General features: G+C 47.7%; 1 protein-coding gene and 1 non-coding gene across 5 annotated transcripts in view; both read right to left on the bottom strand.

The window, feature by feature from the left end:
- DNAH9 (dynein axonemal heavy chain 9) overlaps window positions 1–14,738 on the bottom strand; it is a 155,803-nt gene that overhangs the window by 69,089 nt on the left and 71,976 nt on the right. For all 4 annotated transcript variants that reach the window (XM_015880078.3, XM_085522724.1, XM_085522725.1 and 1 more), the window contains 5 exons: window positions 12,749–12,910; window positions 12,007–12,240; window positions 6,282–6,542; window positions 2,419–2,844; window positions 116–235 (listed from right to left, as the gene is read on the bottom strand). In XM_015880078.3, the coding sequence (XP_015735564.3) occupies window positions 116–235; window positions 2,419–2,844; window positions 6,282–6,542; window positions 12,007–12,240; window positions 12,749–12,910 (1,203 nt within the window). The remainder of the gene's footprint in view (window positions 1–115; window positions 236–2,418; window positions 2,845–6,281; window positions 6,543–12,006; window positions 12,241–12,748; window positions 12,911–14,738) is intronic.
- Window positions 4,899–4,970, bottom strand: TRNAM-CAU (transfer RNA methionine (anticodon CAU)). The gene has a single exon. It is a non-coding gene; the product is annotated as a tRNA-Met (tRNA).

The raw sequence follows: 14,738 nt of genomic DNA, 5'->3' as shown, positions 1-14,738 counted from the left end.
TAATGCATTCCATAAAGATTAGAGGCTGTGAAGTACTGTGCACACGGCCAGCATCTCAGCAGCACCTGACATCTCCCATTGATGCTGCTGCCAACCCCCATCTGCTGCCACTCACCAGCCAGTTTGCAAGAGTGATGGTGCACGCTGTAGCTTCAGCTTCTTGCTGACACTTGAGTTTGTCAGAAGTGGCCTTCTCAAACTTGGCTGTCAGCTTCCCCAGGTTCTCGTTGAGGCGCTGAGTATGAAAGAAGGGGAAAAACAGCAGAGTCTTAAGGAAACTTTCTGTAGCCTTCAGATCCACACTCCACCATATCGCACATGGCCTGGCTGGCACCTGGGATGAAGCCCAGAGCAGTGGTGAGCTCTGTAGCTTCATCAGCTGCTTACCCACTGCTGTGTCATCTGCACAGGGCAGAGACAACATGAAAAGGCATTTATCCACAGGCTCTGCCCTGGTGTGAACGTGAATAGGGAAAGATAGGCCAACTGGTGCTGATGGACAACACTACAGGTGAAAAACAAGTAGGGCAGCTAAGAAAAGAGAATTCTCTGGTTCCTGATGCTGTAGCCACTTTGGTTGCAGTCCAAGGCTCTACTAGTCTCAAGTTGTTTCTCAAAGACCCAGGTGGCTCCTCGGAGAGCTGGAGGTACACTGGAGCCACTTCCAAGCTGTATCTGCTGCATTGCGTGTCGTGCACATGTTATCTGGGACCAGCACATGTTTGAGTGGGCTGTGAAGCACTTCAGAGCTGGGAAGGGGCACAAAGAGCCCAACCCACCTGAAATACCCCCATGCTACTAAAGTAGGGCCCTTGGCTTGTACAGCACTACTTACATTTCAGTCTCAAACAAGACAGCAGCTCCCACAAGGACTGGGAGCCTTTCGGTTCTGATAAGAGAACCAGAAGCAGTAACTGATTTTATCTGTACCCAGTGCAAAATGCTTAAGGCTAACTGCCTGTAAATCACTTGAACACTGCCTGAGCTATGCACTAGAAACAAACTTGAAAATGAAAAAGGATTATTTTAGGGATATCTGTAACTCTCCAGTATCTTAGAAAACACAAAGTGGTCTTTTCTCAAATTGCTTTGGAATCAATAGCACAAAAAGTTTATATCTGCGTGCATATAAATGTATGTGCATATAAACATATATTCACATAGACATAAAGCCCTATTTCAGATGCATGATCTGATAAAAGAGCATCTAGGTGTCCCACCGGGAACACTGCAGTAACAGTAATGTATGTGCCAGCAGTGGACCACCAAACCCCAGAGAGAGCCATTCTCCTTCCCATAGTACTGCCTCTTTAAAACACAAACTAGTAATAATAGCTAAGCATTAAGGCTTTGGGAACAGACAGAATAATGGAAAGCAAACAGTTCCCTAACACCCTATTTCACATCTGGGAAAAGGAGACCTCTGAAAACCCATCTGTGACTGGGTGCTGTATGTGTTGTATCTGCAGCATTTTTTTTTAATATACTTTGAATTAAAAGTGCAGCAAGAACTTCAAGATTAAGCAGCCCTGGGAGGCAGCAAGTGAGTTGGGTACTTCTAATCATGAAGATGCGCAGGGGAAGAGGTGTGTACTGACACTGTGCTGTAGTGGGGGCACATACCAAGCTGACATCATTTATGGGAAGAAATCTGGGAGCCCTGCTGACAGCACACTTTGGTTTTGAAAGAGGATTCTGTATTAAATTTGCCGTCAGTATAAAAGCACAGCCCTGGACGACCCACCCATCACCAAGAGGGATCCCAGATCCACAGCACCTTGGAAAGCAGGTTCTGTAGGTTGCCCCTGTATCTGCTTGCACAGGTTGCTACTAGCAGCCACTGGCCAGGGATTTGGGGAACAGCTGCTCTCTGTGGGATCAACTTACAATCACACAGTCATTTCACCTATTCAGTGATGCCTTTCTATTCTTAAGCTGAGGATGATACAAAGACATGCCAGCAGGGAGCTGTGCTGGGACAAATTAGCAGACTCTGCTGGAGGAGTCTTCATCCTGCAGAGCATCATCAGGTTCTGCTGTCCAGAGCCAGCTGCCAGCCCTGCTCCCTGCCCAGCACAACAGATCTCTCACTGCTCTGAGATAACGAGTTTTCTGAGGATTTGTTAGTAGAGACAAATCACATCTTAAAAGTTAGGTAGGAATAATAAGAATTAATAATTAGCCATCCTATTAAGGCTCAAGCAAGGAGTGGAACCTGGGGATGAAACATATAGAGCAGCAATAAAAGGCAGATAAAAACCATACAACCTGCTCAGAGGCACCTGCTTACAAATACATGAGGGCGGAGAAGCAGCTTTCCCCAAAGCAGAGGATTTCTCCCCAAAGCAGAGACTTGCACGATGGGTCCCACTCATGGGTGAACCCATGCCATGGCTTGCTGTGCTTTTACATACTTACTGCAATTTTGGCCTTGATGCTGCCCAGCTTGTCCTGGGCAGCTGCCAGCTCAGCGTTGGCTCTGCTCAGCGCCTGCCGCTTGGGCTCCACATCACAGTACGCCTCGTGGAAGCGCACGATATTCAGCACCCATGAGCAGAGCCCGGCTGCTGCATAGGACTTGGTGGTTACAAATTCAGGCTTAAACTGGGGATCCTCTAAATACGGCTGGAGGGCTTTGAGGCAGTTCTCGTGGATGTTCTCCTTGTCAAACTTGATCAAGGAGTCCAGGAATCCATCCACCCTGGCCATGGTGGCTCTTGCTGCCTTCCAGCTCCTGTCCTTGGGAATCCTTCCTCCCGGGGCCATCAGCACCATCACGGCAGCAGTGACATTGCTGACGGCTGGAGGTGGTGACCCAAAGGATTTCAGTTCCGTCAGGTTCTTCTGAAAAGGGAAAATGAAGTCATTAGACAAAAACGAACGGGTTTTCTCTTTGTTTCACTGCTAATATACTCAGACACCCAAAATACCGATCTGATAAATTGGTTTTGCTCCACCTGAAAGTCAATGACTCTCAATAACCAACGTGCATGTTTATGGCATGTGTTCCACTCCCACACTCATCTCCTGGTTTCCCAGGACCAGCACAACACACTCTTCTTTTCCACACTCCCAACCCTCCCCTGGGCCCAGGGCTCCACAGAAATGCTCTGGTAGAATGGGACAAAGTCAAGAGAATCCTTTACAGATAATGACCTCTATATAGTAGTCTCCATCCTCGCTAAGACTGCCTTGCAGGGCAGCTCATGCTCCCTTGATGCTCAGAGACACGTGCATTACAATTTGCATGTAGCCATGTCTCCATCATCCAGCCTCAATTCAGGCACTTCTACCAATGCTCATTAGCAGAGCAGTCCCCGCATGAGAGAGCTGCTTGGCTCTCAAAGGGGACAGGCTGATTCCTGGAGGCATGCTTGACCTTCCCTGCTGCCAAGCCAGGCAGTTTCAGTGCATCTCTAACAGTAGGCAGGTCAAATCTTCACCTAAGCACAAAACCCTCTAACACCCAGTTCCTCTGTGCACACACAATTCAGCTTTTCCACAGGAAAAAAAAACAAGCACAGGTGAATTTGCTGTTCTCAGATCCCAGGCTGTAGCCAAAACAAGGACAAGGGCTACAATCAATACCCATTTAAGAAAAATCTATGAATTTCTGGGGGTTTTTTTTTGTTCCTGTTTTTACCAGCTCTCAGTAACTTCTGATTTGCATTCTCTGATGTGCTGCTTCCATCAGTTTGTCTACTGAAGCAAGTTTGGTACCTCTAAGCATTTGTTTTTGGGAGAAAGGTGTCAGCTACAAAGCTGTCACCAAACGCGCTGCCTGCTTGCTGCTTGCTTTGTTAATAATCAAGCTGACAAGAGACAGACCCCTGGGAGCTGTGTGCACTTGCGGTATAAAGTGTCTCTAATTAATGTGCTCAGTGACATGGAGCTGACTGTGGGCACAGAGCATCACCACAGAAAGCTCCCCTCCATCCCAAGTCTCTGTTTGGCAGGCAGTGCTCTGGTGCTTTGGGTGGCAGCGATAGCTTTGACATCAGTCCTTCTTCAACCTCTGTCTCCCTGGTATAATGGGATGCTGAGCTGGTGTGTGTGTGCCATCACTGCCCCCAAAACAGGAGAGTGGGCTGCATACATCTGTGAAGTCCCATGTCCTGTGTTCCAGGGCCTATAGGATGTGAGTGCTGAGAAAGAGTCCAGGTATAGCCATGGCATGAGCAAACAGCACTGTGAGAGGCAAAAGGGCTTTTTTCTTTATCTCTATAACCTGTTTTCCCATGTTTTCAAACTAAGTATCATGTATGGATGTGCATTTCTGATTTTGCAGGTGCTCTCTCTGCTGGGTCTGTATTAATCTATATGGCATTCATCACGATCCATGAGATAAATACCTTAATTACTATTTATATATTTACATACACAAGTAACTCTTGTAGCTCAGAGGGTAGAGCATGGGACTGTTAATCCCAGGGTTGTGGGTTTGAGCCCCATGTTGGGTTCCAGGATTGCTGTGGTGATTGCTAAGGACAGGAGAGGCAGTGTGGAGAAATGCAAGACAGAGCTTTTTACTTATGCACACAGAGAGACACCCTAAATTGCCTCGCACTTTGCCTCAGACTCTCACTCTGCCACCAGACCCTGCAGAAGCTGTGAGCACTACAGTGAAGGGATGCACGAGAAGCTGCAGCAGTTCCAGTTTGAACAAACCTGCATTTGCTTCTTCGCTTAGAGAGCTCTGCTAAAGCTGCATGCCGGTATCTAGGAAAAAAACAGCAACCTTATGCAAATCCAACATGAAACGAGAAATAGCGAGGGTGCAGACACGACCCCTTTGTACAACCCTTTCAATTCCAGGAGTGAGAGCCAAAACAGCACAGCCCCGCAGCAAAGCCACACCAAAACAGAAAGGCTGGAGATAATCCAGTCCAACAAAAACTTAGCAGAGGATGGTTTCGATCCATCGACCTCTGGGTTATGGGCCCAGCACGCTTCCGCTGCGCCACTCTGCTCCACCTCTGGGGAGGCATCATTGCTTTGCAAACCCATTCCTGATGACTCATTTTGTTCCTAAGACAGTGCTATGATTTGAGGCAAGACTGAGCCATTCTGATCGTGGAAATAACTCTGATTTTCTGGCTGCACCTGGTGCATGGCCACATCTCTGCCTGCTGTGCAGCAGGAACTTGCTGCTCCAGGTGCTGCATTCACTGCAGCCAGGAGACCAATGCCAGGAATGTGTTGCTGGGTTAAGTCTCAGTGCAGGGCTGCAAACAGGAACTCCTGGACCAGTCTAATTGTAAAAATCTTCCCAAATAACAAATCCTTCCTTAAATCAGTCCCTCTGGGACACCACTGGCTGCAGGAGGCCATCTCCTGGTTATCTTCCTTCTCCCTTTGGAGTGGTCCTGTCATATGGCCCCATCAGGAAGTCGTTCCATCCTAAGACTGCTCAGCAACAGCTCCCTGCTGGATAAAGCCAAACACTAAGTGAGGCTTCAGCACCAGCCCTTTCTGTGTCAAGCAGAAAGCCAAGCCATGAGTGCACCTATGGGGCCATGCAGTGTGTATCAGACACTGAGCACCATGCTCAGCAAGGCCTGAGAAATGCCTTAGGTGAACAGAGGGCAGGAGGAATCCTGTCCCACACATGGAGTCAGGTGGAGAAGACCAGGCCAGCTCCTATGCTCACACTGCCTTATTCCTACAAGAGGAGGACATGAGCCCTTCCATCACAAGTTGCTTTCCAAACTGATGGTTCATGTGGAGACCCAGAGGATGCCCACATTCACCAGTGTGAACACCATCCTGTGGGGCTGGCCCAGCAGCTGCCTGTGCAAAGCCCTCAGTCCCTGCTACACAGCTGTGTGCTGGGGAATAGGCTCCAAGAAGCTGGACATCAAGTCTGCCTCAGCAGTGCTGTGGGTGGCACCCAGCTCCCACTGGGCTGACCGTGTGCTTGCTTTTGCTCTCTCTCACCAAAACAGAACATCACAGATTCTATAACAGTTATGAAGCCTGGCATATCACCTCTTCTCTTGGACCTGATAAGGACAGCAGAGTGATTTCCCACTCCTCAGTGGTCAGGAAGACAAGCAGTGAAGTCAGTGGAGAAAAGCTGCACACAAGGAACTCACTCCATGTCCTTCTGCCCTCTATGGCCATGGCTGAAGGGCAACTGGAGCAGCCTCCGGACCAAGTATGTACAACCCAGGAAGGAAGTGAAACAGAATCAATGCAACACCCCAAAACCTGGGCCAGAGGATAGCAGTGACAGACCCTACTGCAGACACACCAGCTTTCTATGGAAGTCCCAGCCCTACCTTGTTGAGGGTGTTCAGAGCAGCCTGGGCAGCTTCCAGGGCAGGCTCAGCTCTGGCCAGATCCTCCTCACAGTCCTTCTGTTTCTGCTGGACCTCCTGGGTGATGAGGGCCACTTTCTGCTCCTCTTCATCAGCAGCTGCCTTCTCCCTGCTCACTTTCTCTGTCTCCACACCCACCACTTGGATCAGCTTATCAGCATCCTCATTCTTCTGCTTCAGCTCCACTTCCTGGGCTGCCAGCTTGGCCTTCAGGTCGTCCACCTGGGGGAAAGAAATCCATGTCCATGTGGGTGCACAGCTGCTCAGCATCCTGCTTCCTCCACCCTGCCTAACAGCACAAACCCACTTGAGTGGGGCCCAGCAAAAGCTGATAGTACGGAGGGTCCATGTATAAAGCAAGAAATGTCTGGGTTTACAGAAAAGCAATATTTCTGTTTGTCAGCAGGACACTGCAGTTCTGCTTCACTCCTGATTTCTCAGGTAAGGGATGGAGAGCCCATATGCATGGTGTACACACCACAGCAGGCTGCTAACAGGAGCCCTGTAGGGAAGGAACTAGAACCAGCAAGATTTAATGCTAAGGATTTTGTCCCAGCCCTGTTCACTGCCTCTGCTGGGGAACTGGATAGAGGTTAAGTGTTGCTTTGAGCAGGATTCACCAGGAAATAAGTAAAAGCCCTCATATTAGGTCTTCTTGGGATTATTTTTTCACAACACAGGAGCTTCACGACATCCTTGCAGCAAGCTGCTCTCATTATAAAGCCAAATTCACTCAGCTTTCTCCCATCTTTCAGCGCAAGAGCCATTGTTAAACTGTATCCCAGTGGATGAAAACCTTGACATGAGCCAGCAGAATGTGCTTGCAAATCAGAAGACCAACTGTTACCTGGGCTGAAACAACAGAGAGGTGGCAGTGGGCAGAGAAAGGACTGTCCCTCTCTGCTCTGCCCCATGGGGTCCCATCTGGAATATAAACACACAAAAGATGAGGAGCTGTTGGAGTGGGTTCAGAGAAGGGCCACAAGGATGCGCACAGGGCTGGAGCACCTCTGCTATGAAGACAGGCTGAGGGAGCTGGGGGTACTCATCTGGGAGAAGAAAAGGCTCTGGGGAAACCCCACTGCAGCTTTCCAGTGCCTGAAGGGGCCTACAGGAAAGCAGGGGAGGGACTCTGTCAGGGAGTGTGGTGACAGGACAAGGAGTAACAGCTTTAAACTAAAAACAAGAAGATTTAGGTTCAGCGTTAGGAGGAAATTCTCTACCCAGAGCTGCTCTGAGGACCCACACACCAGCAGCAGCTGGGGAGCCCTCTGAGCACCTACATAGCCGGGATGCTCACGCTGGCTCTCACTTGAGGACAGAAGATTTCTTTCTAAAAGCTGTTTTGATGACTTTACACAGCCTCTGTGTGGACTGCAGAGTCTCTTGCTGTCCTGCTGTTGAGCTCATAAAGGATTGTTAATAGCTCCTGGGGTACAGCATTGCCATGTAAAAACTCACACCATGAGGGAAGTCAGATGCTTGTTTTTGTTCACAGTTCTGCTTTTATGCAAGAAGAGAGAGAAAACCATTTGGAACACACATAAACTGAAGCTATCGACGTTTATCATCAGCTTCAAGTGGAGAGTGGTTTCTTAGGAATCTCATTGCACTCCTGCACTGCACACTTCATTTTCCACCTCCTGCTGCCCAGAGCTACAGCACTGCTTTAACCAGCACAAAGATGCACCCGTAAATCCCAATAGCTCCAGACCCACGGGGGCACATAATCCCCTCAGTCAGCAACCAGAGAGCAACCTCTCGTGCAGCTCTGAGTCTTCTGAGATTGCAGGAAATTGAAGTGGGAGGCTTTGCTGATTGCAGATCTGGCTTGTGACCTGCCCCAAATCAGTCCTCACGTGCTGGATGCACACACAGCTGGGAGCTCTATAGGTTTACATGACCACAACATGGCAAACAAGGGATTATAGCCCACTAGTTCTTCACGGCTCTACAAAAGGAACAGATGTATACTCAGTCCTCAGCACTGACTGTAAGAACAGACAATGCCCTCACACAACCTGCTTTCAGCCAAGAACGTATTGTCAGGGTTAAAGAAAAAGAAAATACAAAGAAAAAAAAAAAATCAGGAAAATCAGTTGGAGCTCTGCTGGAAAGAACTCCTGATATCTCAGTGCAGAGAAGCGTATGCTACTAAGTTACCTGCCCCACTGAGCTGGGTTACCTGTTAAACCCCCAGCAGAAACAGTGCAGCTTGGGGCTGTAGTGCGGATCCTGGCACCCTGCTGGACCCTGTGCCAGCAGGACTCAGCATGCTGGGGGGACAGTGATGACTGGCAGCCTTCCTTACCTCCAGCAGGGTTTGGGAGCACACTAGAAAACCATCACATTTCCCCAAGGAGGATAAAGCTCAAATGCAGCTGAGCAAGGGCAATTTGAATGTGTTTGTCCAGCAGATAGAAAGAACCAGCAGCAATGCCTACATAACCAAACTTACTGTCTTCAGTGATTTCTTGGGGGTGGTGTTAGGAATGCAAACTGATGATCTTACTCCTCAAGTTTCACCCCTTCTGCACAGCAAACAGTTTCTCTTAATACCACACGTGGATCCAGAGCAATAACGGTCTGTCACATCCATTTCTCTTTCCTGCACATCCCACTGCCTAGACACAAAAACTCCTGAGGAGACCCTGGTCTGCTGGGAGACCTCACACCACTGCCTTCGGGAAGGCACAGGCACAGCAGAAACCACAGATGTGATCCCATCAATGGCAAGCAGTGCCATCCCCAACAGCGTACTGCTAGAAATCAAAGCACGAAAAGTTCTCCTCCATCTATAGATCTAATGGTAACAGAAGGATCCAAACAGACAAGAGTCTGGGCATTCACCCCTCTTGAAAGGCATGAACCCTCACAGCTACTGGTGCAGCAATGTGAGACGTGCTTTATAAGCAATGATCCAGAAGATTCATTGCCACCTCCAAGGAAGATAAGACAAATACAACTGTCTTTTCCAGTGTCTGCCAGCACCGGTGAAAGCAGAAGATTCCCTCTAAGTGGCTGGTAAGAAGGAAAAAGCAAGAATTACATGAGGGTAACAGTACAAAGGGAGACAGAAGTGGCACAAAAACCACAGAGGATAATTATCCCAAAGCAAGGAGAGAACACTATTAACCTCGCTCCCATAGACAGCATTAATATAATGACCACATTAGGGTGTCAGCAGACAGATCCGGAATGTGCCTTAGCACAATGAATGCCACCACTGGACAAAAAAGGTCTCAAACTGTGGTAAGAAACGTGAAAAACATACGAGCAGCTTCCTGAGTCCAGGACAGTTGCTGATAAGCAATTAGTAATGTGAGGTGGAAAGGGAAAGAATAAAGCAAATTAGAGATTCAAGGGTAATGTACTGTGACTCCAACAGGGAAGGAAGAAGTACTTGCCTACCACCCAGACAGAAGAAGAAGAATTATTAAAGAAAACCCAGAGGGCGGACTCCCTGGAGACTCATTTTATCTGATTGTCCCTGCCTCGCTTCAAGAACACAAAATACATCACAAAGGTCATCAATTAATTGATAGAGCAAGCAAGACTTGAATCTAGAATCCAGATTTGTAATATTAACCAGTCATCCTCAAAATTACTCAGCAATGGGCTCTGAGTGGAGTGCTGACCTCTTTGTTGCAAACACCACTGAAAAACAAATGACTCATCTCGCAAATCTTCACAAGCCCATTATGTCCTAGGAACTGGGAGCCAGCTTCTGATTTTCTGAGTACAGAGAATGACAACCACCATCTTCATGGAATGGAAGTTTAAGCTGGCAAGCAAACAACAAACGTTTCTGTAGAAGAAAAGTTGGTGACCAAATGCCAAAAGAAAAGAAATGGAGAAATCTAGCTCTTCACTGTGCCCACGTACCAGGAGCCTAGAGCAGGGACAAGGGGGCCACAAGTCCTCAGTCTCATGGCACAGCCAGTTCATAGCCATGTATCACAGTGCTCCTTCCTTGCCTTGGACACCCAAAACCACAGCATGCCACTTCCAAGCACCACCAAGCTGTAGAGAACACCTGAGCACCAACCCCAGGCACTTCCATAAGCGAATGCTAAACTTCAGACTTTTAAAGCCATATTCAAGATCAAACTTCCCAGTGTGATTTCCCATAACATTAAATATCTACACTCTGGTTTCAAGTCAACAGCAGTTTTGACTGTTACGCACATCTGATAATTTAGGTGTTTAATTTTAGGCCCCCAGTGTTAATTTTAGATACTAATTTGACAGATTTTGTCCTGGATGTTCTGCATCTTAATCAGCTTCACAAACAGACACTTCTCACCCCAGCCTTACTCCAAGCAGACATGAGCTTTCTCTTCCTTCACTCTTTTTGCAACACCAAAACCTAGAAGAGAGAAGGCCCACGGGTGTTTGGCTTCCTATACCATCCTCAGTCCTCCCCCACTGCTCAGCTCCCATGTCAGTAAGCCACATGGAGATAGGCCTGAAGCATACAGGAAGGTCCCCACATTTGACCAATACTACTGGAACTTGTTGCCCTATCTTAGTTGCTCTTTACAGAGGAACAGATCTAAATCACCTTGTCCACTGATGTGGCATCAGCAAAACCAGCAGCACCCCACGTGTCATGGAAGTTACTTGCCATCAGAAGTAAGGCCTGCTTTGTAGTGAGACCAAATGTTTTCAGCTCCAAATGGCTTCAACAGATGCAACAAATGGTCTCCTCTACTAGCAGGTCAACATCATCTGCCTTCTAAGGAGGTGCTGAAACTTGCAAAGAGTACAAGAAACATGCCTGCTGCATCCTCCTGTCCTCAAAGATCTGTCCTGTGCCATGCAGAAAGCAGCTGTGCTTCAAGTGAGATGTAGAGTCGAGAGGCGCTAATAAAATCCATATATCACCCTCCCACTAAGCACATAACTTGTTGAGCATGACAGACATGATTTATGCCACCAGAGCACACGGGAAAGTGGCTGAACCTGCTAGTCCTTCACTCACAGCAACCTCTGTGCTCCCATAGAGCAGCTTCAGGAGAACCCATTTGCCTTGGTAGGAGCTAGTAAGTGAACACTGATAGGAGTTAACAGAATATGAAATGGAGAGAAAAACAGGCAGTTGGAATCAGTGAAGAGAGGTTGTGAAATACTCAGCACAACATCCAGTCACTGCCACAGACGCACGCCAGTGATGCTTTTAGCAGGGGATTTCAGGACAGCTCATCTACATTTCAGACATGCACTGGTATTCCTGACAGACAGATAGCATAACACAAGGATAAATGAATGCTGGCTTTATTTTTAAAGGATTCTTTGTTTAATTTAAAAGACAGGAGTCGTGCTGAAGTTAATATAGGTTTCTTGGATGTAATTCCAAAACCAACTGATCTTCCTGCATTTTCTAAGTTGTTTTGTTACTGAAGCCAGAATATAACAATGTGAGGAAGACGTACACACCCAGCTGGTTCCCCATCTCATTTTAATTTTGATGAGCTTTTATTTGGGATCAGCACCACCCAAGTAGCAGAGACCACACACATATTTCTTCCCTCCTCCCCTCCCATACAGAATTTATCCCCCAAGAATCCAGTTCAAGTCAGTCTAGGACCAGGACTTAGCACAGATTTTCCACCCTGCACATTATCAGTTTGCAAAGTCCTTTTCTGAGTAAAACAACCCATGTACGACTGCAGGCCTTCCTCACCTGGGCAGATGTACTGTTGAGCTTCTCCAGGCCGTTCTCCAGCCGCTCCATTTTTGCTGTTAAATCCTTCCTCTTTTTCAGCAGCAAATTCTGATAGAGTTTGATCTGCTCAAGGAATGATTTGGGAGTGGTGTAGTTGTACCGCCGCTCGTTGCTCAGGTACAGTCGCGATATCTCGTTGACACTTGTGTGGACATAGGCCATGAATTTGCTTATTGACCCTTTAATGGAAGCCTGGAAGTGAAATGAGAAGGCAAAGAGAAAGTATTTCAAACAGAACAACTATATATCATGCAAATCTGTGCCATATATAAAGGAATTTATTAACGTTTTATTCTGCCGCAGCAAAATCCACAACAGAACATTTGAGTTGATCCCTTTTCATTTTGTTACCTCTAAAACAACTTCATCTGCTCATGCACTTTATACCTCTTTTTATATCTTTTTTTTTTATCTCATACTGTATCTTATTCCAAGCAATTTTTCTAGCATTCAACTCCATCAAAATTACAGCCTTTTAAGTAGAAATTTGAGCGTTTCTTCTGTACAAATGAGAAAGTGCACACACATAGAAAGAAACACTGTAGTAAAACTTTTTTCTTCCCAGCTAGAACCTGCGGCCTTTTTAGCCAGCAAGGCAATCATTTCACTGATGATACCATGGGTGCATAAACACTTATGACCACAGCCCTGCTTCTACGAGGGCCCACGCTGCTCTGGGAGGGCTGGATGAGGGGCTCACCTCCACGCTGTCTGTCTCCCGTAGGAAGCGGAGGCTGACGGACTCGAGGGCCTCCTGTGGCCATTCCTGGAACCAGTCGATGGCCGTGCAGCTCACGATGGCGGGGAACCTCCTGCTGCGCACCCGCAGTTTGTTGCCAACGGGTGAAAAACACAACGCAACCTGAGGGATAACAAAGAGAGACAGGTTGAGAGGCAGGGCCACAAGCTGAGGCCCAGCTCAGCCCCAGCGACCCAGGAGCCAAGGCCCAGCTCAGGCATGCAGCCCAACCTGGGCTCTTCCAGTTGTTCCCAAAGGAAGATCTCATGCCAGCACCTCAGGTTTCAGTAACCTCAATCCCTGAGCTTTTGCACTTTATGCCAATGAGCCTGGCCTAGAAAAGGCATAATCTGGCAGTAAACATGTTTTCTACTCTGCAATTAAAACAAGCAGTGGCATCAAGGATTGCTGTGCTCAAAGGCAGCAGCCTTGCACAATTTCACAGCCACAGCCAGTTTAATATAACCACTCTTCGCTGCCATCATAGTGACACGAAGCCTGGCAGAGAACAGGCATCCAGATCCAACAGGAACCCATATCTAACAGGCATCCAAATCCAACAGGCATCTGGATCCAACAGGCATCTGGATCAAACAGGCATCCGGATCCAACAGGCATCCAGATTCAAGTGGTGCAACAAGGAACTGAAGTGAATGGATCTCTCAGACTGCAGCATCCTTCTTTCTTCCACCTTCCCCCTCCTTGAAGGTCCCTGTGCTTTTCTACTGTGTTGGTCCCAGGAGAGCACAATCTCTCCCTCTTCCAGAGGGAACTTCCTCACCCAGGGTGTGAAGTCAGAACAAGGCAACTTACCTTTCCTCTTTGCTGCCTTACTGCCATTTTCAACAGCAAAATAAGACACAAGGACCAAAATCTGCCAGAACCATCTATCACAGGCTTTTTCCTGTAAGCCTGCTGTTGCTGGATTTATGAGCTCCGCTAAACAGGCACAAATAAGGACACAGGCACATGTACACTGCACAATCAAGTTGCAGTATCTGAGCAAAGGCCAGTGTGGGAAGCAGCATAACTCACTCAGTGTATCACCCTTCTCCAGCCTGCACATTCCTGCAAGTGCCATGGGGCAGGCTGCCTCTGTCTCTGTGTTACCACCTCCATCAAGAGCCAAGATCAGGTTTTTAGATGCTGTGAAAGCCAGCCTGTAACATGTTTGCTTCCACTTCAGGGCATGCAGCTGGAGTCAGAGCTCCTGCTCCTCTAAGGTGGTCACTACATTTAGGGGACAATCACGTGGAAAACCTTCCTACACTTTCAAGCATAAGCCTTGAGCACCTCCGTGCTACTCTCTGAGGGCCAGGCAAGCTATTCATGTATCCAAGCCCTCTTCTGAACCTGCATTACACTCTCAAGACCCTGAAGCAGAGGTTTGCTGCTGCTCAGGCTCCACTGGTCCAAGCCCCAGACCCAGCTGCTCTCTGAGTTCCAGCAAGGTCTGGGCAGTGAAGGCTCCATCAGCTTTCTGCACAAAGCACAATGATGTCACAAAATGCTGAAGACAAAAAAGAGCACTTCCCATCCATCTGCTTTAGTACTGCAGTAAGGAGAAGGGCAAACAAGGAAAAGCAATCAGCCTCCATGAAATCACATTCACAGTGCCCTTTTAGCTTACCTGAACAGCCAACAGTTTTATACAGAGGGAGGGGCACTGGGCAGAAGACAACCAAGGTGCTTGAAGATGTACAAAACAGTCTCAGAGCCTGTCAGAAATTCTCCTCCACAATGTCAGAGGGCCTGGATTCCTTCTCCTTGGGCATATATACTGTTGCATGATCCTCAAATTTTCTCCTAAAACTCAACTTTCTGCTTGTTCCTGATCCTAAACACATGCTCACCTACATCAAAAAGGGAATAGGGCACTCCACTTCAGTGAGCACGTCCCTCCAACACAAACCAGACACTAAGAAGAAGGATTGGTCTTCACTAAGCAATG

Source organism: Coturnix japonica, chromosome 23 (genome assembly GCF_054131305.1).
Source record: "Coturnix japonica strain WE chromosome 23, WE-NBRP24, whole genome shotgun sequence".
Lineage (NCBI taxonomy): Eukaryota > Metazoa > Chordata > Aves > Galliformes > Phasianidae > Coturnix > Coturnix japonica.
The sequence above is the reverse complement of the archived record's forward strand: the minus strand, read 5'-3'. Positions and strand labels throughout refer to the sequence as shown.